At 34.8% G+C, this 13578-nt stretch overlaps 1 protein-coding gene across 9 annotated transcripts in view; it reads left to right on the forward strand.

Annotated features, from left to right (window-relative positions):
- The window catches only part of MEF2C (myocyte enhancer factor 2C), a 121072-nt gene that overhangs the window by 39699 nt on the left and 67795 nt on the right, over positions 1-13578 (forward strand). For 6 of the 9 annotated variants that reach the window (XM_062017653.1, XM_062017644.1, XM_062017650.1 and 3 more), the window contains exon 2: positions 6483-6680. In XM_062017653.1, the coding sequence (XP_061873637.1) occupies positions 6627-6680 (54 nt within the window). In that variant the 5' untranslated portion in view covers positions 6483-6626. Of the gene's footprint in view, positions 1-2841; positions 3018-6482; positions 6681-13578 lie in introns of those variants that run through there. The other 3 variants (XM_062017645.1, XM_062017648.1, XM_062017647.1) reach the window with 3 other exon arrangements.

Raw genomic sequence — 13578 nt, forward strand, 5'->3', positions numbered from 1 at the left:
CTGTTATGCTTTCACCAGTCTCCCAAGCACTTCAAGGATCCTATTCCATATTTATTGGTCAGACTGTCATTATGTCTGTCTAGCTGACAAAGGTACGTCATGAACCTAATCATAAACTTGTAAACTTTTTCTTCAGACTCTTTTCCATACTTTTTTTTTTCAATTGAAATATTACCTCCTAGTCTTAGATTTAAAACAAACTTTTTCAGGGGACGTTTTTTAGTATACTTCTCCATCTATTCTTCAAAAATGTTGTAAATTTGCCAAGTCTTCCTTTCTTCATCAAGCGTAGCAGACGTGTATCTCTTCTTACCGAGCTTCAGGCAATCGGTTTTCATCTAGATTGGTGGTGGTTGCTTCCTCTTTTGGTGCACCACTGCAAGGCATGACTCACTATCTGTGGCAAATTCCACAATCACTTGGAAGGCCTTTGGCCTCCTATCATGGTTCTTTATCAGCATGTCCAGGTTTGGTATAACATGTATGTGCTATTGAGAAAATCCTCCTTCATTGTGGCTGATGGATGAGTCTCAGTGCATTTTCAGGTGAGCTGAAGTCACTGCTTTCCTTTTTATATAGTCATGGAGCAGCTTAATTTCATAGGTGGCAAGATAATCAGTATCTCAATAGCTCAGTCATTTGAATGGAAGGGTCTGGGGCATAATAAAGTAGGACTACTATTAGGAAGTACCATCTTCTGCACTATTTCAGCTGTGATGCTTACTTTTCCCAAGAACATTTTTCAGAGCAACTTTGCAAAACTTTGCAAGTAACACTCTTCCAAACACATTGCATAAGTTCTTTCTCTGTCATATCACTTGGTACTGTATTCAAGTTGTAATTACAGTTGTCTGATTTCAAGGGAGATAAAGTATTATCACAACTAGTCTTCAGAACTGTTTAATTTCAAATTCAAAAAAATTCACCATGATAGATATTCCCAGACCTCTTCCTCCTAGGCATACAAATAATGGTATTGATTAAAAGACAATAACTTCACTGAAAGAGGAATTTTCTGCAGTACATTGCAGCATTGTCAGTGTAATAGGAATGTGTTCAAATAAAAAATGTGAAAAGCAAATAAGGAACATCACCTGTTAAAAAAAATGCATTCTGCTATCCTTTGCAAACAAACAAATAACTGGGGTGAAATACAAAATCTCACAAATTCAGCAGATGCTTTCAGAACCGGTAGTATAATTAGTGAAATATTAATTCATATTAAATTCAAGTTTTCTCTAAAGTTTTTAATTCACAATTTATGTGTTGAATGATTTTAAAGTTTGCAAGTTTTTGTACATTTTACTCCTGCCTTTATGCAGAACTTCATTGTCCTTGAATTGTTCTCAATTATAAATTAAACTTATGCCATAAATCAGGAATGAGGTTACATAAATGAAAATATGAATGGTAGTTAAATATTACAAGTGTTTTCTTTATGTACAGACTTTTTCAGTTTGACATACGCTCTCTAGTAGTCCATAGTATTTTTTTTATGTCCATTAACACTCAACTGTTTGGTTTATGCTTCCTGTAGCAAAACGCATGATCTCTTGAGAGTTAAATTTAGCAGATTAAAATGAACTCCCAATCTTTTCGTGTGGCAGTCTGCCCATAAGATCAAAACACATAAATGTAGGTTATGTTTAATTTCTAAATCAGTGTTGGGGACAGATGTTTGAACCCTTAAGATGACTCAGATTCATTTGTTTCATGGCTTTCTGCCTAGATAACCATACTGTAGACTATCCCATTTCTGCTTTAGTGATGTATTGCCGTGGTGATGACATATATAATTTTATCTTAAACTTTCTGTTAATGGACAAACTGTGTTTAGTGTAATGACTGTGTAACTAAACCACACTGAATATGAAGGACCACATCTATCTTTAACATCAGCAGCTCTCTGTCAGGTAACAAGAGAAGTAATCTTTCATTTCACCCTTTCTGTATTTCTTTCAATTTAATCCATCTCAAGGTGACCAACCCAAAATGACTGGTGACCTTATTTAATGCAGTATGCCCAGATGTTTCTTCACTGTCTCTCTCTGGGTAATGAACATAGTCAGATAGGGCTTTACAGAAAATATCTGAGTGACCATTTTATTTGAATATGTTTTCTCTGTGGATTTTCACTGTTGTGTTGCAGTTTTTGCATTTAGTTTTTCATCAGAAAAGTGTTAGTTGTATTCTTAGTACAATTTTTCCTTAGAATCTAGTTCAAAAGTAAAGAGAAAAGTTTGCATTAAAAGATTCCATAGGTCTTTTCTTTATCAAGATAAAAATGGCAAGAAAATAGGGATGGCATTTCTTGTTTTCCTCCTTACATCACAATAATACAAAAAAAACTTGGTTTGGTCCTTAGTTTTAACCTAATTAATTCACTTGGAATGCAAACTCCTAAATGGAACAGGGACATCTTTAAAGGCAAGTTTGTTTCTTTTGTAAAGCAACCATGAAAATGCTAAACCTTAGCACATTTTAACTTAATTTTTAACTCTGGCCACCTTGTTTATAAATTAAATATTTTCACTCTCCTATTTTGATAGTCCTTTTTGCCCCTGATGTAACTGTTCAAAGGACTCTCTGTCTGGGGTGTTGCAGCAGAGCAGATTCAGACAGTTCTGCTCGGAGAAGGAAGTGGAGAGTTTTGGTTCCCATTTTGCACTTCTGGAACAGTTTAGGGAAGGAAGCACCTTTACACCTTTTATTGTTCGTGGTTGCTGACATCATATCCTTCCCTGACCACTCTGTGCGTGTTTCCTGCCATTCTATCAAGATTCTTCTGTGTGGCAGAGAAGCGGCAGTGGGTGTGCATGTGTGTGTGTGTGTGTGTGCGCGCGCGCGCTTGCGCGTGTATGTGAATGTATGAAAGAGACAGAAGTGTTCATCTGCTGCATTTGTCCATTAGCTCTTTTCCCTTCTCAAGGCTCAGATCAATCTTCTGTCAGCTTCCACTGCCTCTGCCAAATCATATAGTGAACAGAAGCCCGCCAAAAAATGAAGTTCCTCTTTTTGTAAGCAGCCTGATTTTTTTTTTTTTAATGTGTGGGTTTGCAAAAAGAAAAAATGCTGTAAAAAAAAACCAAACTGTAACACTGTAACATGTAACTATGTGTTGTTTTTAAGTGTGATTTGTTTGCATGTGACTGTGTCATTAAATTGGAAGTTTTCTTTTACGCAGAGTTACTTCAATATAGCTTCGTGAATAATTTTAAGTTCTTTTTTAGATTCTCTTGGATAATGAAAGCCTGTCAGTACTAATTAAGTTTCATAGTACTTTCAACTTTTCTAGCTAGTATGCTTTATAAATGCTAGGGAAATAAATTTATCAGTTTTCAGTTAACAGGAACTTTAAATACTTAATACTGTAATCCTTAGACCTGCAAGAAATTTGAAAAGTGCCGAAAATACTCGTGAAGTCCTAAAGCAACCATGCAGACTTGTTGGTTTCCAGAGTTTTTCACATTCTGTTTGAACTAGAAGTCACCAGCCTTTGAAGGTTATAGTCCTTGAATCGCATATATCTTGATTTACTCACCTGAATCTAACTGATTGGGAATCAGTCCAGCTACTTGCTTTATATTTGTACTAATGAAATGAACAGAACTATAGGCAAACACATAGTAAGAATAAAATGTGAAACAGTATGTGTTGATACATATATATATGTGTAAAGGAGTGGGAAAGATATAAACAATACCACAACATTCCCAACTTGCTTGTAGTAGCACTAAAAATAGCAGAAATTATTTTTAAAGGAAATAAATGTGCTAGAAAAACTGAAAAAGCTTTTATTTGAAATCAGACTGCAAGTAAAAAGCAAACGTGAGAGAAATTGCAAGAAGACTTAACCTGCTGCCTTTTGAAGCAAGTTTTTGTTTCTTTCCAAATTGTATGTTGGATACATACATCCTAACACATGTCTTCCTGTCTTCATGTGTCTTCATGTCTTCAGAGTCTCTCAGGTTGAATGATAATACTTAACAACCAAATTGTCCTTGCTCCCTTTCCACTTTATTTTCCTGCATATCTATTTTCCCACTTAAAACTACTGTAATTAGTGGATTACTACAGGTAATGAAGAACAAAGTTCTGCTCATCCAATGTTGCCTGAGTTACTCTAAGATAACTTTGCATAGATCATAGGAATTTTAAGGTTTTTGACTAAATTGTCCGTAAAAGCTTTTGTTGTTTGAAGACTGGTCTTATATATGAAATGGATAAGTGTGTGGGAGGGACTCAACATATTGCTCCTCCACTAAGATTTTTGTCCTTCCTGGTAGATTTTCTTAGTATGCAGTCATTTTTCTGAATTTACCATTGTGATCCGCAGAGCAGCTCTCATCCTTGTCAACCCATCACTACTGCTCTAATCTGCCCACCTGACCTTCCACCTCGCAGCAAATAAGTGTTTAGGCAGATGTAGTGCTGTAAGCCGATAGTGCCACTGGCTTCAGCTGAATGAAAGGAAAGGAAGTTGTTCCATGTGCATTTGCTGTGCATTAGCGTATATGCCTACTGTTACAGAGAAAGACTGTTAGGCTCCTTTGGGTCTCGCATATGCATGCGAAACACCATCCTAACTTGCTCTTTGTGTCAGAGGTAAGACTACAGGAAAAACAGGAAAGGAACCCAGTCCAACGAAATTTAAAACGGTTTCTAAAAAAAGACTGTGTTTGTTTGTCAACACTGAATGTCTGATAAGACTGTCTCCTAGCTTTGTTTGAATAAAAAGTTTTATAAATACATTTAATCAACTTTATTTCAAAGTTTTGGACTTCTATTTTATGTTCTAAATCTGACCAAGTGCCTTTGTCTTTTTAAGCAGGGAGAAGTTGAGGTTTTCAAACGAGTGAAAAGCAGCAAATAAATTTTGCATCCTTTACACTTTCTTCTATTGGCAATATGAATTGTTCTGTGTTCTGTATTACAGCAATGATTTAAGCATGTATAAATGTGACTGGCAAATAATATTTTAAAAGAATTAATGTACAGAAAGGTAGTCAGTATTATACTTGAAAATTTATTTTGCCCAGAAGATATATTGTAGTGGCTAGTCAGAAAATTCAGACTGACTACTGATTTATTAACTTTTTTTTTTCCTTAGAGCAATAAAACACTTGAGCAGCTTGAAGTGTAATGTATGCAAAAAAAATCAAGAGAGAACTGAAGATCAGAATGAGTGAGGTCTAGCTTTTCTACCTCAGTAGCTTTGAATCAGAGCCAAATAATGGATTAAGTGCCCAGGACATCAGCTTAGTATTACATAACATATTGTGAGAATTTATCAGGTTGTCTGCAAGTCTATGAGCTTAAAATAAATAAGGAAACATTAGGCTCTGTTTTAAAATTACTAAATTTTTATTTCTAAGGCAATATTTTTAATATGAGGTGGATCTAATGTAAAAGCTGTAAAAAAATCATTTAATACTGTTCAGATTTTTTTCCTGTATTTAAAGGAACTTTGTGCTGTTCTGTTCAAAATATGTAAATATAAAAATATGGTAATTGAAGGTTAAAAAGAGAAAAAAATATATTACTTGAATATGACATAAAGTAATTTTGTGATTTATGACATTTTGTGAAATATGTACTGTGTACTGCATAATGTATTTTTGTATATTGCATCAAACTATCCCTAGTTTTGCAACTTAACCAGTATAGTAAAGTTCAGAGAGCTAGTATCAGTGCACTACTAAAACTGTGAAATTATTTCTCAAAACATTCTTAAATTATCATCTGTCCCTACTATTTTCTGCTGTATAACTTGTCTTTTGGTGAAAGAACTTCTTTAAGGAGATATATATATATATATATATATAGATATATATATATATATATGTATTTGCTAATTATAAATCATTCATCAGAACTTTTTAGAATTCACTTGAAAAGACAGGAGGGAAAAATACACTGCTGTGTTCTTCAAGTATCTTAAGTAATACTTGCACTCATCTATATTCTTAAAGAATAAGGTTAAAAATTTTGGATTTAAAGTAGCTGACATCTCTCATATATCAAGTCACACTTTAATAAAGGTCCATCCTATTTGCATAATGAGGGACATTATCACCTCTGCTGTCAAAACACAAGATTATTTTCCCTTCAGAAATGAATTAGCTGGCCTACTTAGCATACACAGGTACAGAAGAGGTTCATTAACTCCCTGATTTAGGTAATTTTTCATATGAGAGCAGTGAGTGATATTTAAAACTAGAGATACTTGATTCCATTAAAGTTTTGGCAATGTGTATTTCAGTCCTTTTCTTCATTTCTAGATATGCTGGAGGATTTGTTCCCAATAACAAGCCTTTGGATTTAATTATCGTTTCTCTGTGCATTACTTATAGATTAAGTGTATTTTCATTGTAATTTATTTATATACTAAATTATAATGAGGATGCTTGGTCAGCTACATACAATGACTTTCATCTGGTTATCAGTTTTGTACTAACACTTGATTTCCTTTCTGTGTTTAGCAGGAACGGATGCAGGGGACTGTGAATTGAGTAGTGCAAGTGCTGAAGAAGGCGGTTTGTTTTGAGGAAACGGGAAAGAGGAAGGAAAGAGAAGGGAAAAATACATAATTTTAAGGAAGAAGGAGAGAAAAAAAAACGGGGACTATGGGGAGAAAAAAGATTCAGATTACAAGGATTATGGATGAACGTAACAGACAGGTGAGTAACAAAAATACAATGTTTGAACATCATATTATACTTCTAAGGTGACTTGTAAGTGATTAAAAAGTTGGTGACTTGATATATATGTATATGTATACATCTACAGAATGTATACAACCACAAACCTTACACACCATTTTTCAAGTTTAGTTACATGCATAATTGGGAATTTATTACTTGAGGACATGACTTGAGAAAGACTGACGTAAGTGCTCTACTTTGGTCCCCCTCTGCACTCACTTTCACTGCAGTGTGGAATATACATGGTTAAGTTCATCTGCAAGTTGTTACAGGATATAGGCTTTTAGTACTATCCTTTTTGAACTAATACGAATTTCTTTTGCAAGAGGACTTGCATTTAAGTTCATAGATCCAAATTATTTATGTTCCTACATGTTTGCAGTGTTCTTATTTTTGTGTCCTGCATATAAATAAGGCCCTACTTCATAAAAAAACTCATATTTTTCTGACTGAATTTTAAAAATCATTTCAGTAGCCCAACACATTCTAAATGTTGCCATGGTGTGGTTATGAAACAAAATCTCTGTTACTGCTTCAACTAAATAGGTCCAGCAGGACTGGTTAATTAATTACTACCACTGCTTTAGGTAAAATGGCTGAGTAGCTTTTATCAACACTATCTCTGCTACTTAAAATATGCTCATAAATTAGGGAAACTGCTTTCCTGTTTTCAGAAAAGTAAAAGTCAAGAATTGGCATCTTAAAATCAGTGTAAAGATGCTGCTGATTACATTTGATGTAAACAGGTACATGTTTTGTTGAAACTGGAGATTCATGAGGGTGAGAAACTCCATAACACTACAATTTGTGTTCTTTATATCTGTGTCTGCAGTTTAGGAGTAATCTTCAGTACCTGTTTTAATGAGAACTTGCTACCAAGTTACTATTAATATATTAGTTCTATTAATTTAACCTAAACATTTCTACATTTATTCAAGTTGGTTTTTAAGAAGTTGTTGTTAGTCTACAAGGACTTTATAAAGCCATAAAAACCTCAGATAAGTCATAACATTAAAAGAAAATCTTCAAATATGCTTTCCCAGAATGTTTAAATTTCATAGTTTCAGTCACTTTTATCACTTGTGTTCTCCACAGCAGCAAATCCTACATAAAGCAAAATCGTATTTTTGATGAATACATTTTGTGTTTTCCCTAAGGTTAACTATTGATTTGATCCAATAAAAAAAGAATAATTATATTAATATTAAACATTACTATATTTTTTTAAATTGGTTTATGTCTTGCAATTTAAGTTATATTTGAAATATTGAACTGAATTTACCATTAAACACTAAGACAGTAGTTGCTTGGAAGTTTATACTACCATGGCTTCTTTTTGAAGTGAACCTGGATTATTTTGTAGAGGATACTACAAATTTTTGCCATTATTTACATTAGTTCATAAAATAGCATTCATGTCAACTTGCTCACTCAATTACAAGATTTACAGAGAATTTAATCCCCAGTTTTATCAAAGAAATAGCTTTCCAGAGGCAAAATTTCCTGTAAAAAATGAAGGTCTTTCAAGTCATACACAGTAGAGTTTCAAGACTTAAAGCACCAGCTTTCAGTACTAGTAACTACAAATAAAACTGTAACACTATAATGTTAACAACTGTGGAGTTAGTGCAGAAAGTGTTTATTGTGCTAGCATTTCATAATATCTTGTTGATTACTCACTGTGAGGCTAAAGATTTACATTACTGTAACCTCCACAAAGTATAATTGGCTTAATTCTGCTTCTCACTTCTACTAATATATTGAAACACAATTCAGAAAGTTTTTCTATGGGTTGTTTCCTCTTTGCATTTAGTGTCCTGATTTAAAGCTCCAATGAAGAGATTTCCATTGATTAATTTGGACTGTGGGATCAGGCTTTTCAGTTGTACCAATATATATGCGATTAAATACAACTGAATTTTCACTAATAGCTGATTGTTTTTTAAACCATTTATATGAGATGCACTTTTTCACAAGGCTTAGTTTGTTAAAATATAATGTATTCCATGAGCTACTGCTGCTTCAGTGAAGCTCTGTTTGATTTCTAACTTGCACACTTCCAGTCACATTAAAATAGCAACTATATTTTTTAAATTTTATCTATATTATTATATTACATTAATATAGTATATTATTTTTTTATTTCATGGCAGAAATAGATTTGAATGCACAGAATAGATTAAAAGATTGTATTGGGAGGGGAAAAAAAAGGTTAAAAGCTTTAATAAATTAATAAAATGAAATACCAGCTGAAGCACTGTTCCACTGTATCTCTTTTTATGATGATATGGATGGAAATTGTTTTCTTTCTTACTACGTTACAGAAAGATGTTTGCAAGAACATCAGCAAATCTATTGACTTGAAAATGCCATATTGTTGCTTATATTCAAATGTAGTCTTGTTTTGCAGTATGGGGCATGTTAGATGGCAACGTAATACACACTGATAGTGCATCTGAATACACATTGGTAGTACATCCTCAGGTGTTTTCAAGTACGTATACCCTCTGCAGGACAGCACATACAGGGAAATATAGGCAGAAGATGTATTAAATGAGGAGATACAGCAATAATTCTTCTGCTTGCTCACAGGGCCAGGGTGAATCTGTTTGGATAACAGATGCAAATGGGCTTGAGTTGTTACAAGGCCTGTGGCAGGTGATTTCTGTCCTTCCTTTTCGACTCATCTGCCTAGTGTCCTGACCAGCGATTTACATTAACTATTGAAGGGAGTACTTGTTCTAGCAGTATAGCAGCTGGTTTTTTCCACACTACTGTCTGTTATGGTAGGAGACTCCTCCGCTGTTCAAAGTTCTTGTGTGAGTGTGTTGGGAAGGACAGAAATAGCGTGGACTTCCCATCAAGAGGATTTCTTCTGAGCAAGTCTAGTTGGTTGGATTTGTGTACTTTAGTGACCATACTGGTAATAAATGAAACTCTTCAGAGTCAGATGTCTGGATGCCGATCCCATGGAAATGTGCAATATGGGAGACATGATCTTCACTTTTCCAAAAACTATTTGAAACTTTGACATTTTAGGAGAAATTAAAGTACTACAACCTAGACATTGGAATCTCAGTCCTTTTACCCCCGATTGTATAAGAGCTTTGTTATTGACTTCTGTGAGTACTGAATTCAGGCTTTTAACTAGGAGAAGCCATTAATTTAAGGTTGTTTCATGTGGGCTGGAAGTTGGCTGTATTTTCCCAGCACTCATAGTTACCATGTGGTGACAAAGGTGGCAAGGATATTTGATTGTTCTGTAAGTGATCACAAATTCTCTTTGGTTGTGAAAGTTACAAATAAACTCACCTGAAAAAACTCCCTTTCACTCTGCTTTTATCCAGATGGAAAAGGAGTACAAATAACTGCCAGGGCTAGAGTAAATGTGTATTAATTTGTGTAGTTTAGTTACGGTCATGATATTACATGGAAATGAAAATTCTCAAGAGAATACTATTATAAAAAGCCAATGTGACCAGAGACTCTATTGAAGTTGGATAATACAGTGTTTCTAAGTGTGGAATGAATCCCTGGTGGTGTTGCTGAGGCTCAGGAAATCATGGTAGTCTTGTCAACAATCCATTCAAGCAGATTGCGTATATTATATTATCTGCACCGCTAATAGAAGCAATAGCCAAAAATGTTAGCACGGACCTCTGACGTTGGGAGCTCCTCATTGCTACAAGGTCTTTGAGCAGAAATGTCAATTGGGCAGATCAGAGAAAGCTGTGAAAAATGCAAGGCTGTTTAAAAGAAAATGAAAAGAGGAAGGACAGTTGTACAAATGTGGGTAAGCTTAACTTAAACTTTTCTTAACTGAAAGAAGTAATCCGCCCAGCTCTGTTAAGTCAACACATGAAGGAAAGTTTGCATCTGTCTGCCTCAGAAAAGTCTTTTTATTTTTTCTATATATTTTTTATCAGTTTGTAATATTTTGTTAGTTGTAATGAGGGCCTTTTGTCGTCTACTGTAGACTGGGATCATCTGAAATTGTCTTTGCAACAGTCCAAGCAGGACTGCCCAGGCCTAAAATAAATAGGTGTAATGACATAAATTATATTGTATTACTGTTATACAAGGTCTCTTACAAAATATCTCATTAAATCCACGATCTGTGAGCTAAAAGGAGGTACATTGACCCAGGAAAGAGAGCATATTGACCCAATGACATTCTAGTACTGGATCTGGAACACCCTCTTGCTTTTAATCCACTGCTTTGTCGAGTTAGTACTAAGAAATACCAGGTCTTATTTGGCAATATACCATTTTTTTAATCCCACTGATCATCTTGCTCTTTAGTTCTGCATTTTTTTCCCTGCTCATGAAGCACACTGTTGTCAGATTCAGAGTGAAAACTGAGTTGAGCTTAGCTAATGATTCTGCATACTATTTAAAACATCTCTTTCAATTTGTAATGAGCTACTCGGAGCTTAAGTGTTATTAAATACCATAGGAAGTGTACATTTCAACATTAAGGTTCTTAAATAACTAGACACCATTTTAAAAGTATCATATTTGCGTAATTCTGTGGGGTACGACTATAACAGTTGCTGTTTAACTGTTTCATGCACAGACTTTTTGTCACTCTTTGATTGCAGCAAATCTGTACACCAAGACACACTGCAGTTATAAGATCAATAGAGAACAAACTAAAGTAGATCAAATCAGTGAAGTCAGGTTATGGGGCAGGGGAAGAATATCCTGGAGGGAAATGACCGTTTGCAGGAAGACCAAGATTTGTTCTACTGACTTTGATACCTAATGCTGCTAGTTTCAAAACTAATTTCAGCCTCATGTATCTATTTTTGTCCATGTTTCAGCTCTATTTGAAAGGAAAGAGTAAGAGACTATCGGCTGATTCAGAAACTCCCCTGTACAAAGAGAGAAGAGTATTGCATATTAGTGCTAACATGAGCACAAGTTAGATAGAAAACTTTTTTCCATCGATTCTGTGGTATTTTCAGTTTTCCCTCGTGGCATGTCTTCATTTTATCCAAGATCTGAGATTTTATGGGGTTTTTTTCCCCCCAGGGAAATGTTTTCATGTGAAAAATTAACTGCTTAACTATGCAACTAAGCACCATTCTGTTCCATGTTCTGTTCAACCCCTGTCTGAAGCATCACATGCTTTCTATATTTTACATATCTGAATTCCTTCTCTTGCTTACATTAAACTGCACACATTAAGACATATATTTGGAATATAGCATTACAGTTAGGCCTCGATCCTGGTTTTTTCAGAGATTAAGTTGAGTTTCTGTAAGCAAAGAACACACCCCAGGTTTTTGTGACTCCTAAATTGTAGTGCTCTGTACAATTCTGGCATTCACATTATACCAGACTACCTGAGAAGTAAAGTTTTATAAGAGCTGCTGAACTGTAAGTTTCTAGAACGGATTAGATTTAAGGTGAAGTGTGCTTGTATTACAAATGTGTGTTCTGAGCATAATTTAGAGTGAATTAGCATAAGGTAAATATTTTGGTCAAATTACTTTTAATTTGAAGTGTGAGCAAGAAGCCTAAGTAAAGAGAGTGCAGTCATGAATGAGGCATCTGCCAGCACAGCAGAGCTGAAAACCTGCACAGACGCAGGCACAGCCTTGCTGTCTTGCAAGGAATAGTTTGGAAAGCCCTGGGGAAGAAGGAGCTGGAGGTGGGAAGCAGAACTGAAGCCATTGTGGAGAGGAAGAAGTTACACTCTTCCTGTTATGACAGGAAATGCAGACAAATGTGCTTCCTGACCATTTGCTCAGCAGGGAATGAAATATTCTTTGACCTTTACCTTATGAACATTTTAGCAGTACAGAACTAGTAAACATGTTTTTTACCCTAAACATGTGTTTGTACCTGCCAGAACTGTTGACAGCATTAAAAAAAAAAAAAAAAAAGAAAAGAAAAAAGTCAACTTTCTTGTAGTTAATATTAGCTCTACTGTGTTTTTTATAGAGATGGGTTTTTTTTTTTACCTAAACTCCATACATATCTTTACATCTGGACATAATGGACTAAGTCTTATCTCTCCGATACAACAAAAGGAAATGAAGTGTCAGAGATTAACCATTATTATTATTTTTGCTTCCCCATCTGTTTTTAGATCTTAATTGTAAGTTAAAGTGGGAAGTGTATTGATACTGCTTAACCTACTGATTTCTGAGTTACTCTATCATCTGTTAATTAATACATCTTCCAATTATCCTTTCTCTCTTTACTTACAAAGAAAAAATTTCTGAAGAGATCCACTGTCGTGTTGTATTTGGGCTGATGAAATAATAACACTATTTTAAGCATTCGATCTGTTATTTATGTACTAATACACTAAAAATGAGGTGTAATACATAAGTACAAAGCCTTCTTTTTTAATATGGATTAATCATGAACATTTTGTTATAGCTATAATTTTAGGGTATCCTGCTTAGAACTCTTTATCTGGACTATTATCAAGTCATAGCTCAATACACTTGAGGCTTTCTGGGACAATAGCTCTTTTACCAGCATAAATCACTGCTCTCTCATCCCTGTAAGTTATGCTGGAGAAGATGGAAGCAGGCTGCTGAAAGTCTTTCACTACTCTTTAAAAGGTCTTTCATTTCATGTGGTATGCTCAGCTGTTGCATAAAGGAAGGTTTGTCTAGAGTGAATCCTGCAGTGGTGCTACTCCCTAGTCCCACTGAGGGTTGTAAAGATTGTTGCAGCCAGACCTCTTAATATGGCAAGCAGATCTAAGCAAAAATTAAACAGGAAGAAAGGCAAGAGAGAATATGGCAAGAGCTGTTGCCTTTCTGGTAGTTATTTGGGGTCATCATATGATGGGATTTTGTATTTGGCAGTGATGGTTTATCAAGAGCCTCATAGTTTAGACATGGCCAGTTTG

Source organism: Colius striatus, chromosome Z, assembly GCF_028858725.1.
Source record: "Colius striatus isolate bColStr4 chromosome Z, bColStr4.1.hap1, whole genome shotgun sequence".
Classification (NCBI taxonomy): domain Eukaryota; kingdom Metazoa; phylum Chordata; class Aves; order Coliiformes; family Coliidae; genus Colius; species Colius striatus.